At 41.1% G+C, this 15,418-nt stretch overlaps 2 protein-coding genes across 2 annotated transcripts in view; both read right to left on the reverse strand.

Moving 5' to 3' along the window:
- The window catches only part of LOC306842322 (disks large homolog 5-like), a 29,793-nt gene extending 25,376 nt beyond the window's left edge, over positions 1 to 4,417 (reverse strand). Inside the window, exon 1 of the mRNA XM_079372498.1 lies at positions 3,644 to 4,417. Coding sequence (XP_079228624.1) covers positions 3,644 to 3,941 — 298 coding nt within the window. The 5' untranslated portion in view covers positions 3,942 to 4,417. The remainder of the gene's footprint in view (positions 1 to 3,643) is intronic.
- Positions 4,418 to 7,555: 3,138 nt separating this feature from the next.
- On the reverse strand, positions 7,556 to 15,098 carry LOC306842312 (annexin A4-like). The gene is made up of 15 exons (XM_079372484.1): positions 14,950 to 15,098; positions 12,999 to 13,417; positions 12,870 to 12,907; positions 12,567 to 12,710; positions 12,376 to 12,463; positions 12,194 to 12,288; positions 11,955 to 12,068; positions 11,668 to 11,758; positions 11,314 to 11,393; positions 11,117 to 11,173; positions 10,913 to 11,006; positions 10,607 to 10,702; positions 9,363 to 9,421; positions 9,109 to 9,231; positions 7,556 to 8,995 (listed from the first exon to the last, which is right to left on the reverse strand). The coding sequence occupies exons 2-15, from the start codon at positions 13,402 to 13,404 to the stop codon at positions 8,936 to 8,938; spliced, it is 1,545 nt and encodes a 514-aa protein (XP_079228610.1). The 5' UTR covers positions 13,405 to 13,417; positions 14,950 to 15,098; the 3' UTR covers positions 7,556 to 8,935.
- Between the last annotated feature and the right edge of the window lie 320 nt (positions 15,099 to 15,418).

Consider the following 15,418-nt stretch of genomic DNA (forward strand, 5'->3'; position numbering starts at 1 on the left):
ACGAGTCTATTTACTCACGTCTCAGTCCTCAGCATCAATCCCTGGCTGGCTGAGCTCCCACTAACTAAAGGAGACTATGAGTTTGATTAAGACTGGAAGGAGCCCAGCTAACATGGCTCACCCTGCTCTTTCCCAGAGAAAAGGCTGAAAGAAGAAGAAGAGAAAAAAAAAAAAAAGAAAGACTGATGTGCCTCAGGAACCGTGGCATCCCATGGATCAAGCTCTCTTTGTTCCCGCTCTAGCTTAAGTTTCCCATGACTCTGTTTGAGCAGAGAGTGTCTCAGTGGGCAAGGTTCACTGTGTCATAGCTCGCTCACGTCTCTGCTCCGTGGAAGTCATGTGACCGGGAGCTGGCTGCTGCTCTGACACCAGCTTGAAAATCTCATTTGGATTTCTTTACGTAAAAATCACAGCTTTTGGTGCACTTTGGAAACATTTCGTAGATGTCCGTCTCTAAGAGATGAAAAAACAAAAAAAACAGAGCGATAATAAGGAAACAGAAAAATCTCATCTGGTGCTTTGGTGCTACAGTGATCACAATGAGAAATCTGTGCTGTAAATAAAAATGAGCTCCAACTCCGATGTGACACCTCGACAGGAAGTTCAATGCACTGTGCGTAAAAGCTGGCATCATGCTCTACATGTCCTATAGCGACGACTTGATTTAATTGTTGATCCCACAGCTCCATGAATTTCATCATGTTTTCTTCCAGGAAGTAATAACGATAAACACTCGACCGATTCTTGTGCGTTTATTTGAGAAGCGAGATTGTAGCTCTGTCGTTTTTAGCTTTTTCATGCAAAACGACACAAGAATCTCACACTTAATATTCAACTTGTTGATGTTTCTATGGAATCAAGTTCAGGTAAATAGCAGGACATACTGTGGTACATCGTGGGCTGATTTCTTTCAATCCGTTCTGTGTTCAAGTCCACATGCATGTACTGTGTCGTTGCTTACTAAATATACTTTATATTACAAAGCTGGAAAATGGACGTGTAATCCAGGCTTTCACTTTAAAAAATAAAAAAAATGAGTCATACAGTTTATCAATCAAACAATGCATCAGAATGTTCCATTAAATTATTTTAGAAAAAAAAAAAAAAAAATTCTACAAAATAAAATAATTTTTAAATAAGGTGAGGAAAAAGAGGCAATTTGTTATTGCACAATTCATTCTGAACAAGTTGCATTGTTGTTTTTGTAGTTTTTGGTAGATACAGAAGAAAAGTACCCTTCATTAACCTTCCCCTTTAATAGGGAGAAGATGAAGACGAGAAGGTGACGAAAGAGCTCCAGCGGTTCAGTCACCCGCTGAGGAACTTCTCTTATTTACCGTCACAGATCCGAGTAAACGCTGCACACGTCAGCTGTGATACACGCCCTTTAATGAGCCGCCGTCATGTCATTGTTCTTCGGTAAAAAGGTGAGAGCAGTCTGGAAACAAAAGGCCCTTTCTGTCCAGCCCTGCAGCTACAGTTCTATAAAAAAAAGGATAGAATATCCTTTATTTAAAAAAAACAAAAACAAATGAACACTGAGATACGTACTGTATCGTATTCATGGCGGTGACACTCTTACAGCCGAGTATTCGGATCAATAGCCCACATTTAGTGTCTCTGTGGGTGACGTTTGATTTCAGAGCTCCTGCTGGGCTCGGCTAATGAAGCTCACACTCGTTAACCTTGTTTTGATTTCAAAGATGATCCAGCTCTGCCTCCCTCTGGGATTCCTTTTAGGCGTCTGGGGGAGCAGCTTCATCGTGCTGCTGACAAGTGCATATTGTTTGTAAACACAGGCGACTTCTTTTCCTGGGGAAAGGCCCTTCTCTTGGCGGCGCAGTGGAGGAACCTGTCCGCCCGGTCGCAGAAAATCAGCTCAGCCCATTTGAGTCCTGTGTGACTACCAACAGAGAGCTGCAGACTACGACACAGACTAGTCATTCGCACTCAGTCCAACACATGTCCAATATCAGCTCTCAGTTTGAGTCGATGTGCACGGTTGTTTCATGCGGCACAAAATGAAAAGACTTCAAAAACCAGACACAATGTGCGGCTTCATTTCTCCTATAAATATTGAGAACAGAATGAATACATAATTAACACCTCGCTATTCAAACGGACTGTCACACGAGATCGAGGCGTTTGCAAAGCAACCAGCAATGCTAATATTGCTTTAGAAACGCAAAAAGGTCCCGAACAATCCCTATGAGCCGGTGAGCAAGCATTTTCTTTGGCTGCCTCATGCATACGAATGACAGCTTATTGTGCTAACTGTAACGTCACCTATATTTAGGGGACACAAAACCACCAGCACTCTGACTTCTGCAGAATTTGAAGGGAAAAAAAAGAAGAAAAAAATGAATGAAATTCATTTCTGAAACTTTTAAGGATTAAACAGTGAGGATGAGAAAGATACTGCAGAGAAGATCAGATACATCCAGAGTCAGAGTCTTATCAGCGTATCAACTACAAGATGGGCTGTTGTTATGTGAGGAAACAAACTCAAAGAGATTACGGGGGGGGGGGGGGGGTGTCAAATTTGTTGTCGGTCAGACTCACTGCGACAATTATTTTCGGCTCTAACAAAGTAATGTAATGATAAGTGACACGTTGGATCATCGACTGCTGTGAGTACAGTAAGAATTTTGATGTCAATTAAATGCTGTATTATATTCTGTAGAAAGTCAATGTCGATATTTGTGCAGGCATCAACACGGTTTCAGTTTTACTAGTCCCATATCTAAGTTTACATTTATGGTATCGTCATGACAACCCTAATGATATGGTGTGAAATGTGTTCAGACTGTTGAATGATTAGTTGTGCTACACCAATTTAACTATTTGACAGCATTAAATGTTGCAGATGTTTGTTTTTCAACATTCACACGTTGATGCATTTTTCCCTTTTATTTACTTGATAATGGACTTTATGTTTAAGTCAGTTACCGAGCAAGAAATGTCCTACTCCAGCTGCTCAATTATGAGATAAAAACGTGCAAATGTGTGATCAGTCTTTCGTCATTAGAGAATCATTTATAAAGTCTTTGTACCAAGCCATACATTAAAAGGGACATTCCCTTACAGATCATTTTAAAGTAAGCCACTGTGTGCATTAACACAACTTTTGATTCATTTGACTTTGACAGTGGCTTATTGATTTAAAAACACTCTCACATAGAAATTTAGGGCTGCTTCTACTACATTGATTGTCTGGCTCTTTTTTAGGTCCATTAAATGCTTTCACAAAGAGCTGGCAGACTGGTGCTTTTAGTGACATGGCAGAGGAAACAAGCACAGTAGTGTGAGTGTAAATAAGCATCAGGTCACATGACTGTCAAGCTCTCTCTCTCTCTCTCTCTCTCTCTGCAGCCCTCTCCCTCTCTGTGTATTCTTGCCTAAAGGAAAAAGTCAGCATGCCCTTCATCAAGTTGTCATATGGTCAATACCTCTAATGTAAGTTAGATAATTGGGGATCGAACTCTGGATCAGAACCAAAATAAAGGGTATTAGTCAGCTAAAGCAGCCAGTAGCCAACATGAGTTTAATGATGCTATAGTGGTTGCACACTGCTCTATACCTTGCATTGTTACTCAAGTGCAAAACAATGTAAAACGTTTTAAACCATAGTTTTGCTTCTTACCGGTTGTATGGTAAGCCGGTCCGGTGCCGTTGAGCAGTGCAGAGTGCAGGTGAGGGTGCGTCTTCTCCAGAGCCGAGCAAAACTCTGCGAAATGGTCTCTGTCCTTACTTATCAGTATCTTCAGGAGGAGGTCCACTTTTTCAGAGTTGGACGAGCAGTTGTGTCCCAGCTCGAAGCGTTCAGACTGGCTCAGGGTCCCACAGTGAGCCAAATCCTCCACAACCCGGTCCGCATCTGTTATAGACTCCAGCAAGTTCTGGTAACATTTCTCTAACAACTCTTTATGCTTGGGCTCCATCTCTTCTCCTTGTCCTCCACCGCCCCCCCCTTACGTCGCTCTAAAAACCAGCCTTACAGACGAATCCAGCTCCTTCAATCTTTCTGGTAGTTACTTCCTACAACTGTGGCGACTCCCCGAAACTATCTTGCACGACCCAGCTGGGACGGTTTCCGACCCGAATCGTAGGATACACTAAAAGTAGCCATATTTGTTGCCCAAGGCTGTTGACTGCACGAAGATGACAACACATTTTCCCGACCGCGGCTCCACCACTCCGTGCTTCCCGAGACAAAAAGAAAAAAGAGAGAGAAAACGTCTCTGCCTCTTTAAGTTCCGCTCTGCGCACGTTACGAAGGCTTTGCTGACCCGAAATTAAGTTTTTCCGACATGTTCAAAAGTGCTAACAACTCCCGGAGAGCCCCTTAATTCTGTCAGACTACAAACTCCGCCATGTCTCACCGCTCGAGCAGCTGTAGCTCTCTGTGCCAATCACATATCCGTGCAATGGACATTTAAGGTAAAAGGGGGCGGGGCTTTGTTTTGTATGCACCTGGTTCCCACACAGCGTCATTGTAGTATCCATCCACGAAAGATATAAACAAGGGGAGGATGAACACTTTATCTCTCTCAGTTCATACTAGACCAGATAAAGCAAACAAGGGAAGTGCTGTAGCCTAATATCAACTCTGTTTATGGCCAATGCTGAAGCTAATCACAGCTGTGTGGATATTTAGCTACAACAGCAAGACCCAGAGTGTAATATTGATTTTATTCAGTATTTGTGGGCTACTTGTAGATTTTAATATTTCAGGAAGTACTAATTTATATGGATCCACCAATTGTGGAGTATATATATATATATATAGAATACTGAGCCTAAAGAACCCTGAGCCTATCTAAAGGGCAGTTGAAACACAGAAAGAGAAGAAGAAAAATAGCCAATGAAGCATTGATCATTTTGTGATTCTTAAAGGTCTAGAATGTATCATATTCAAATTTAAACATCTGATGTTTCAGCTTATCTTGGGGACATTTTTTGTTTGTCTTAAAGTAAAAATTGTATCAAATTGTAAGAAATTGTGGTTTTCAAAAAAATTGGTCAGGACTTTAGTCGTCAAAACGCAGGTACGAAAAGTAATGCTGAATGTTCTTTGTTATTTCCCTTGAAAATACTTCATAATAAAGCCTTATGAGAAGTAACAATAAAGAAAATGTGCCGCACTCAGGTACCTAGAGGCTTTTAAAAAGCTTGGTTTGCAAACATCACTTCAAAAAGTGTGTTCCTCTTGTGACTTTTATTTGCAGCAGGACATTCCTAACAAAGAAAAGGTAATTACAGTTTGTGTTTTACAGTGACATATTAAATATTTCATTGCATTGTTTATTAATAATATATTTATTCGGGGCATTGCCTCCCAAAGCTTTGTTTGTGTACTGAATCTGGTTACTGATATCGCACATTTATTATGTGCTTCTGCAGGCTTGAGTTTTATTTTTAGGTGAATCCAGTGTTTTCGCTATCTTTTATGATTTGATCTATTGTCAGAGCAGGAAGTATACCTCAGGATCATATAGCTGCCTGTTCCTCATCTGGATTGTCCCGTGACACATCTGCCGCAGATGCTCTCTGAGCTTTTTTCTGCTCCATATAATCCATGAGATCTCAGAGGAGGTAGACGTTATATGGGGTTGATATCCTTAAGAAGCAAACACTGCAATGACATCCTATATAAAGACTGCCTATATGTGATGATCTGTATAGCCTTAATAATAAAAACAGCAGAACTGCAGAGATGCTGGATTAAGAAATCTCCTCGGAGCTCATTTGTCATAATTGCTGACAGTACTGTGTATTATTCAGAGGCTTCTCTGCGTGTGTTGCCCGGCTTTAAAGCTTAGAAAGTACACATTGTGCCTTTACATTCCTACACATAAGTTTAGAACAGATGTAACAATGTTAGTGGTTATATAACAAGTCATTTATTTTTTCATGCAGGGAAAAGGTGGAATGTTTTGAAATTATGTAAATTCCTAACTCAGTCACACCGCTGAAATGGGAGGCTTGTGAACTCTTCAAACTTTAAACTCCCGCAGTTGTTTTGCTGTGAATATATTATGTGGAAGCCATTTGTAGTGTTGTTGTCTGTTGGATCCTGCTCACTCAGACTGCAAACACAAATCAAAGAGAATGGTCGGATGGGTTTTATATTCACATTTTATCAAATAGACAATGATGAAACTGCATTCTCTGCAGCTCTGCACTGCTGGATAATGATATCTGCTGCAACATCTCATTATGTGTTGTCCATCTAATCCTCGGGTTTGTAATTTGCTTATATGCACTCATGAAGTTTAAAGCGGGATTATGTTTCTGGCAACCAAATGTCGTTTAACTGCAGAATCCTCATTGGACAGCTGGAGAAAATCCACTGCAAATCAACAATTTTGGTCAATACTTACTTTTAGTGATTGTCTATAAAATGTATTAATGTTAGAGGCCCGTGATAGTGATATGAATAGAGGTAAACTGGATAAATCTCCATAGACTCACAGAATGTCATTTCAATAGGGTTGGTTTTCAATTTCAATTGTGTTTAAAATTTTTGTATTTCAAGTTTCCTTTAAACTGCCAAATAATACACAAGTTTGGGCATCTGAATATATAAAAACCAACATAACCATTGTCTGATCTTATTCTTTGGTTGGACATTTGGGGGACATTTTCTAAATTTTGAAGACCAAAATTTGAGTCCAAATCTTATAAAAATGTAATGAAAGAAGTGGCTCCAACAGTGTGAAATTGTATGTGTAGATCAATACTGAAAGTGCAAAAGCCATTATCTGACATGACTCATGCTCTTGTGTCTAAAAATCCCTATCAAACATTGCATCTCTTCATGTGTGTGCACCATAGTGTGATCACGTCCCAGACAGAGTGCCGCATCCTTTCTATCACATGAATAATTCAAGCACCCTTTCTAGAAATCCGAATCAGGGGAAGTGTTCTGTTTTGTCTCTAAAAGTAAAAGCCAAATGGGAGCCCCCCCTGATTTTTGCTTTTGACCTATATACCAGGAGGTATCGCGGCAAATGGTCTCGACTGGAGAGAAAATACACAAATACCAACATCAAATATTCATCCTTTTTTGTTCTCTGGCGGCTGGGAGCTTTTTATTTTGAGTGTGTAGTGAAAAGGTGAGGAAGAAGTGAGGCTCTCTGAAGTCATTTGTCTCCCTCTGAGGCTGCGCTTTGAGGCCAGCCAAAGACTTTAGGACACACGTGTCTCCAATATGGACAGTATTTATAGCCTGAGAAAAGCTCTCTGTGCTGTATCAGTGAAGCCGAGTATTTACTCTGCCTCTCACATTATTCAGCAAAGCACACACGCTCACAGACATCACTTATGTAAGTCACATTATTCGCACCTTTTAACAGAACGTGCAGCCTGTGATGCTCAGAGCGTACAGGGGGAGAGGGGGTTTGACTCAGACGTAATCCAGAGCAAGGTGGTGAAAATGAGGCTGCCTTTGAAATGCAAATTGCTAATTGTGTGCAAGCTCAGTGCACAAAATCCACAGACAATGTTTCATGCAAATTACATGATTCCACTACACAAAGACAAACCAGATGTGGCAATTTTTTTTTTTTTTTATTGAAATGAGAAATGTTGGTAAGTTGTAAGGGACTGGGACCATCCCCTGACAAAACTGAAAAGACATCAGTTCGATTTAAACCTTTATCATGTTACAAGAATGTTTGCAAAGATGAGTTAGTGCAAGATATATTTCATCTAAAGTTTCACTTTTAAAGTCAGCAGGGGGAGAGAAAAAAACAACTATCCTACAGAGATTAGAGATGATTCTTCATTTGAGCACAGTGCCCTCTGCTGGCAGCAACATGTACAAACCAGCGAAAGACACTGAAGTGATTGTAAACGAATGAAAATCAAAACACGTATAGAAAAAAAAAAAAAAGACATTACTGCAACTATACAAATTTGATTATTGATTGATTGTGTAATAAACCACAGTGGAAGCTAGCTAGCTGGGGACAGATTACACAGCAGCCCTGAGAAAAAGGCACAAATATGATCTCTGTTAAAGCTTTGGATTCTGAACATTCATGAAAAAAAGGCAACATTGCCTGTAAATACTCAGCAGCGTATATCGAAAAAGGCTTACATATTCCAAAGATTAAAGGCTTTGCAAAGCCGATGTAAAGTGAAGTTTGCATAGAAGTACATGAGGGGAGGTAAATGTCTTCTTAATCAACATGAGGACTTAAAGATATTGGAGAAATGCCTTTTCTAAATTTATATTTTTAACATACAAGAAATTAATTCAATGATGACACACGAGCAATCAATGTTCATGTATATTCTACATGAGATTAGGCATGCAGCATTGGTTAGAAGTTGTGTATTATCTCCACAACACTAAGTATGTACATGTACAGTTGAAATGTTTGGCAGGAAGCGTCAATTTACCTTCAGAAAACTAAAAACACTACGTCTTAAGTTATTTGCTCATGTAATTACTTTATGTATAAGATAAATGAGACGCTTGTTCTTCTTCTACATCTTTTTTTTTTTTCAACTGTGTGAATGATGTTGTTGGTTGAGCAGTTTTCGAGAAATTAATCAGACTTGGAATTTAAACATTAGTTTGAAATTATTAATAGTTTTTCAATTTTATAATTAGCATTTAGAATTTCTTGACACTATTTTTTCAGGACCCTACACTAAAGATAAAGCTACTACGTCTTTAAAAATATTCATATTAATATATATATTTACTATTTGGCTGTCATCTACATGTATACATTATAACAACAACAAAAATCATCCAATGTGACTGAAGATAATACAAAAGTACTAATGATGATTGATAGTCGTGATATTAAGCCGCATGCATCAGACGTGATATACGGTCCAATAACGTTGTTTCAGTGAGGACATACATTGTGTCCTGATGAAGTGGTTGCTTTGCCCTCCTTCTTTTTTATTTTTTTGTCTAATCACTTCCTCCACACAGCTTGAGCAGCAGCTTCTTGTAGTCCCCGGAGGTATCACCCTGACGAACGAAGCAGAAGATATTTCATCAACATTTCAATGAATTCCCACGAAAGGATCACGCAAAGAAAGACAATCTGAAGTTTGGCCGCATTAGGTTTGAGTGGGACTTACAGAGATGTGAGTGTACAGTGATTTCCCATAAGCCTGCATGTACGCCTGTCTGATGTCCAACATGTCTTTCTCAGAGCGGGACACCATGATGCGGATGAGGGTTGTGTCCTTGGTCCCCGCTCCCTGTCAACACATCAAAGACGTGACACTTCAGTGACAGCTGCGGGGAAAATATTCAACTCTGTACCTCCTTTAAAGCACTTTATATACAATATGTGGCTGCAGTGATGATCAGAAGGAGACGTGATGTGTACCTTCATGGCCTTGTGCAGCCTCTCTGCAAAGTAGACAGGGGTGTTCTTGATGCATTTCACTGGGGGGGGAGAAGGAGCACAAATCAACGTGTGGTGAGACGGTGCAAAAAATCTGCCTAATGTTGCTACTCTGCATTACATCAGAGGAGAAGAGACACTGTCAAGAGATAAATGGTACCAAAAGACAGAGAGAGAAAAGCTGATGTCTTGAAGAATTCGACAGCAAATAAAGATTAACGCTGATGAAGGCCGAGTGCTGAAACGCGCCTGTTCTCTCCCAGTGCTGACTTTTCCGTCTCTTTTTTAGTGTCGTTGCGGCTGTGCTCCTTTATTTGCTGCATTTGAATTAGAACTATACAACAGGCAGACAGAGGGGTTGCTTTAGTGTCATTAGTTCATTTTTTTTTTAGAAAACACTTATGTCAACAACAACAACGACAATCTCCCTTTAGTTTCAGTCTGTTTTTCATTTCTCCGTCCTCCTCCTCATTTATTCTTTGGTATACCGATTTTATCCATTGTCGTTTTTTTTTTAATGTTGATTGTCCTGGTGTGTCCTGAAAGGCGCTTACAAATAACATTATTCAATCTGAGCTTCTTTATCTGAATTGTGCTCGTCTTAACATTGGAATATAACACACTGAGCCCGACAAAAAGGGTTTCCTTTAACTGGATGGCGAATGCTTTCCATGTGTCCCGTTTGAAAATTACATCCATGCACTGTTGAGCTGTGACCTGGCTTCACACCTGCACAATCATTGTGTGGTTTTCATAAACCTTATCAATCCATCGCTGAGAACAAAGGAACATTGACTACTGCTTTACAACAAAACATGTTCCACTTATGAAACAACACATTCAGAAAACTCTGTCATTCAGTCACTGGATTTAATTGTGCTTCAGATCAACCATTAAGTATTAAAAGGGGAGTGTAGGTGTAACCCTAGAGGTTAAAGTGCATAAACCAATACACAGAGGCGAGTGTCCTTCAGCCTTTTGCTCCCCACTCTCTTCTCCTAATATATCCTATCACGCTTCACTGTCCTATCAAAATAAAGGCATAAAAGGTCCAGAGAAATATCTTTATATCTATCGTCAAAATGTCCACCTGGTTGCATCTGCATCAAGTTTTTGTAACTCCTTCCAGAAAAAGGTTTGATGAGACACTTCAATATGTACTGGAAACGTGGACATGTGTTGGGAGAGGAACTTCAGTTTGGAAAAAAGAGAACCAAGGAACGTACCCACAGCCACCATGCCAGACTCAACATTCCCGGACATTTCCCTGCCGATGCTCTTCTCAATTTCTCTGCCGCACATCTGCTGGTACTCCTGGAACACTGTGTGTGTGTGTGTGTGTGTGTGTGTGTGTGTGTGTGGGGGGGGGGGGGGGGTGGGGTGGGGAGGAAAAACAGGAACCACAGGGGATTTTGTTACCATCAAGACATGTAATTATACACATGGGAAATATGAGCTAAAAACCTGACTTTTGAACTGGAAAAGCTAAGTTCAGAAGGTGGAGGGAGAAAAAAATAAATGTGATTAAACACCTGCTCTGAGGTGAGCCTTGCTGCGAGCGCACAAGATGGCATTAAACTGAGACTCGTCCGTCCCCACTTTGTTTTCCCCGGCCGCATACAGTTTCTGTAAGCCCGCGCGGACACACAAGGTGAAGAAAATAAGCAACGTGAGGAGGCAGGCTTATTGAATTTAAAGAATGTCACAACAATCAATCAATCAACTTCAACTCATACCTGAGCGTCCTGTTTGGCAACAGAGATGTCCACAGTCTCCCTTTCGTCACGGTTTCCCTAAAAAAGAGGGAGAAATGTTGTGCTGGTAAAAACACAGAATGTGGGCGTGGCAGTGTGTTGATGCTTTACGTTCACTGAAATCGGTTGTGGGAAAGTTTGTGAATCGATTATAAAAAAAAAAACAATGGAGAAAGTACCTGACTGAGGGAGACCAGGAGTCTGCGGAAGTGACCGGACGTGTCGCTGCTGATGGCGTCCTCCAGGCTCTTCCCATACTCTGCAGGGAAGGTGTGGCTTTTTAGGAAAATACTCTCATTTGCATTTTCTATACACGTGATTTTAGACACCACTTTTCCACAAGCTGTCATCCAAGTACATATAAAAGGAGTAGTCACACACTACCTGTTTAATATTCATTTTAAAAATATTTAAAGTAGCCTAGAGAAAATGTCATTTTAAACATTCTAACACACACAAACAAATTTATTTTTTTTCGTTTTTTACAAACACAAATTAACCAAATATACAAAAATATCAACATCACAACCCACCAGATTTGTAGATTTGTGTGATTTCACGAATCTCCTGATTGGAGCGTGATGACAGAATCTCAATCAGACAGGCTTCATCAGTTCCTGCACCCTGGTGGAAAAAAAAGAAAAGAAAAAGGAAACCTCATGTCAGACATTAAATAGATACAACTGCTTAGAAACAGGTTTCAACTTGTCGGGCTTTCTCCTGCCCTCATTTTCCCTTCGCAAGATGAGTCACACAATGCGGTTTGGACTACAAATCCCAAAATGAAGCATGCGCTTAGACAACATCTCAGACTTCCAACCTTTATAGCCTCTCTGAGCTCAGACGCATCAAATTGAGAGGGGCTCTTCAACATGGCGAGGACCAGCTTCTCATAGTTTCCAGTCAGCTCAGACTTCAGATCGTGGAATAAATCCTTTGAGGGGAAAAAGAAGAAACAAACATGATGTTAGTCTGGACAAAGGTGCAGCATGGGTTAATGCCAGGGCAACAGGGGGCAGATTAGATTTCAAACATGAAGGATAAAATAAAAAAACACACCTTTCCATAAGTTGTTTTATAGGCTGCAACCAATGGAACTCTCTGCTTGTTGCTACGACTTCCCAGCAGTTCAGTTATGGCATTTTCATCAGTGCCTATGTAGAGGAAGGAAATGAGGAAATGTGATGCTCTTCATTGATTACTGACACTTCGTTAGGGGGGATTATCTTCTGTTAACTCACCGAAACCCTTCATGGCCTTCCTGAGAACTTCAACATCCCTCAGTGGATCTGCCCCTGGGAAGTCTTTTATTGAACCCCTGAAACCTTTCTGGAAATAAAAATAAAGATTAAAAAAAAAAAAAAAAAAAGAAATCACACAATTGAAAAGTTAGGAAAGTAGAATCCTTCTGTAACGACAAAACGCTTCTTACATGAGCAGCAGGTGCCTGAGGGTTGGATGGAGCTCCACTTCCATATCCAGGCATGGAGGGGTTAGTCGCAGGGGCCCCGGGGTAATTTGGCATGGGCTGGCCTGGGGCGGGGCCTCCTGGGTATCCCTGTGGAGCCCCCCCTGGCTGCAGAAAGAGGACAGCTGTAAGTGTATAGCTACAAACTACATGCAGAGTAAATGAGGTGTATTAGTAGGACTGGTCAAGTTAAGGTGATTTAATAGGAGATTTAGCTTAAGTGTGTCCATTATGTTATTAGTGAAGGACAGAAAAGAAGTACTGTACCGCTCCATAGCCGGCTGGTGCCGCACCCCAACCTCCAGCTGCAAAACAAATATTGATAATAAAATCAACTTGCAATCCTTCGAGCAATGTAAACAATACAGCCTATAAAGCACCGTCTCTGAACGTCACCTGCTGGCTGCTGGGAGGGATAGCCTCCAGCTCCAGACTGAGCAGGGTATCCTCCAGCCTGCGGAGGGAAGCCTCCAGCTGGGGCAGGGTAGCCACCAGCCTGGGGAGGGTAGCCCCCTGCTGCTGGTGGGTAACCGCCTGCCGCGGGAGGGAATCCTCCAGCCTGGGGTGGGTATCCGCCGGCCTGAGGGGGGAAGCCTCCTGCCTGTGGGGGGTAGCCCCCTGCCTGTGGGGGGTAACCTCCTGCTGCAGGAGGGTAGCCGCCGCCGCCGGCTGCTGGTGGGTAACCGCCTGCTGCCGGAGGGTAGCCGCCTGCCTGAGGTGGGTATGCACCTGGCTGAGGTGGGTAGCCCCCTGCTTGTTGGGGGTATCCACCTGACTGAGGAGGGTATCCTGGGTAGCTCATCTTTAACTAGGACCTGGAGGTGACAGAAGGTTGTGGCTCGTTATTGATGCAAACTCTTTAGGACTCGCTTTTGAAATGACATTACCTAGTGTGGATTTTTTTCTTAGTGGCTTACAAAAAGCACAAGCAATCTATACAAACAACACGAGAACAAATCATCCTAATAGATCACTTGACCCTGTACCCACAACTACCACAAGTTAACGAATGAGCTGAACAACCTCACTTGAGTTTTCTTGCAGATAAAACCGCATAGGCTGTTTAACCTTGTGTTCAACTATGACCACAGAAAGTCAACACTTACATCGCCTTTCACATAATGGTGACATAGTGTGATACTCATTTTGCACAGAGTTCCTTCTCTTTTCTTAAAAAACAAAAAAACAAAAAACACATCCTGTGACACAATAGGATTGCTGTGTTATAGAGTGTATTAAGTACGGCAGTGGTAGTGAGCAATTATTGTGCTTTGTTTACATGCAAACAAAAAAGTAAGGACTGGGAAATTTTGTGACTACAGGCCCCTGAATTACAAGCTGTGCAGAGTACTTTGATTTTTTTTGTTTATATATATATATATATATTTTTAGTTAATTTTAAGTAAACGTTTAGATGTAATTTAACTTTACTGAATCTTATACATGCCTCATTGGGCAAACACGTCTCTTTTTAAACACTGCTAAAGCTGAAGGGCGGTTTGTGTGTTGACACTCCCCTGTCAGTTTCCAGCATTCTGCGCTGAACCCTTGGAAACACTCGTGAGGCTTTCAAGTGTGGTCGTAATTTACCCTACTTTCCCCACTACATCCACATATACAACCAAGTGATTAGCTGATTAGTAGAGTAGGGAGAAAATATACGAAACCATCATTTGCATGAACGAGGAAGCAACAGATTGCTACTGACGTGCGTATTTTTAAACACGCTACAGCGCGAGTTTGTACACATTTTGATCTCGTCATTATTTTTTTTCCAGAGTTTTTGAAAGCAGCCGACCCTCGAATCAGATTTAAAGCATCGCGGTGGGCCTGTGTTTCCAAAACTAGCTAACTTACTGCATTAGGACGACCCTTAATCTGTACAGTAAATATGCTTAACCAGAGAGGGTAGAAAAAGCCGGACTAATAATAACTTGTTATCTTCTTTACATCTTACAGTAAAGACCCAGCGGTCCGTTAACGTTACATAACACCATCGAGCGAAGTTAATGTACAGCATGTAGCATCTATTCTGAATACTGTCGGAGACTATCAACATTGAAGTATTGGAAATATCAAAAAGCAACATGAAACTTTTAACATTATTTAAGTATTCCGTTTGTAGCTGTTAATGAACGTTAGCGTTTAACCGCTCTACATGGGCCGGCTGTGTCCGTTTAATTGGGCGAGGCTAATTTCCTACATTCCCCAAGCAAGGAAACAAGCCTGCAAACCATCGGAGATTTTATTTAGGAAGTACTCTCATGTACTCGTATTCCCCTGTAACGTTTGCGGTGATATTTTATGGCTGTTTGCTGTCCAAAACGAAAAGATTTTGGCTACTTACTTTTGAGTCACGGACTTCAGATCCAGGAAGAAGAGACAAGCAGGGGGAAGCAGTGAGAGTAGCTCGGAGGTGGGAGGGTCCTAAACATTGTTTCCGTCCTGCAGTCACAATAACCTTTGCTCGTTTATTATAAACAGCAGAGAGAGAGAGAGAGAGAGAGAGGGTGATGTTGACTCATCGGGCTGTGCTTGTGAGTTATTTTCACCACAGCTAGGCCACTGTAGAAAGAATCTTTTCCAGGGTTAAACACTCTTAAACAACACTTTCATGAGGCTAGAAGCCTATCTGTTGTTTAACTTTAGAAAAACAACAACAGTAACTTAGTATATTTTTATTAAAATAATATGTAGTAAAATACGTTTTCAAAGTTTATTATTTGAATATCTATCTACAACAGGGGTGGCCAACCCTGGTCCTCAAGAGCCACAATCCTGCATGTTTTAGATGTCTCCCTCTTCAACACACCTGA

The sequence above is a fragment of the Symphodus melops genome (assembly GCF_947650265.1).
Source record: "Symphodus melops genome assembly, chromosome: 21".
NCBI lineage: Eukaryota > Metazoa > Chordata > Actinopteri > Labriformes > Labridae > Symphodus > Symphodus melops.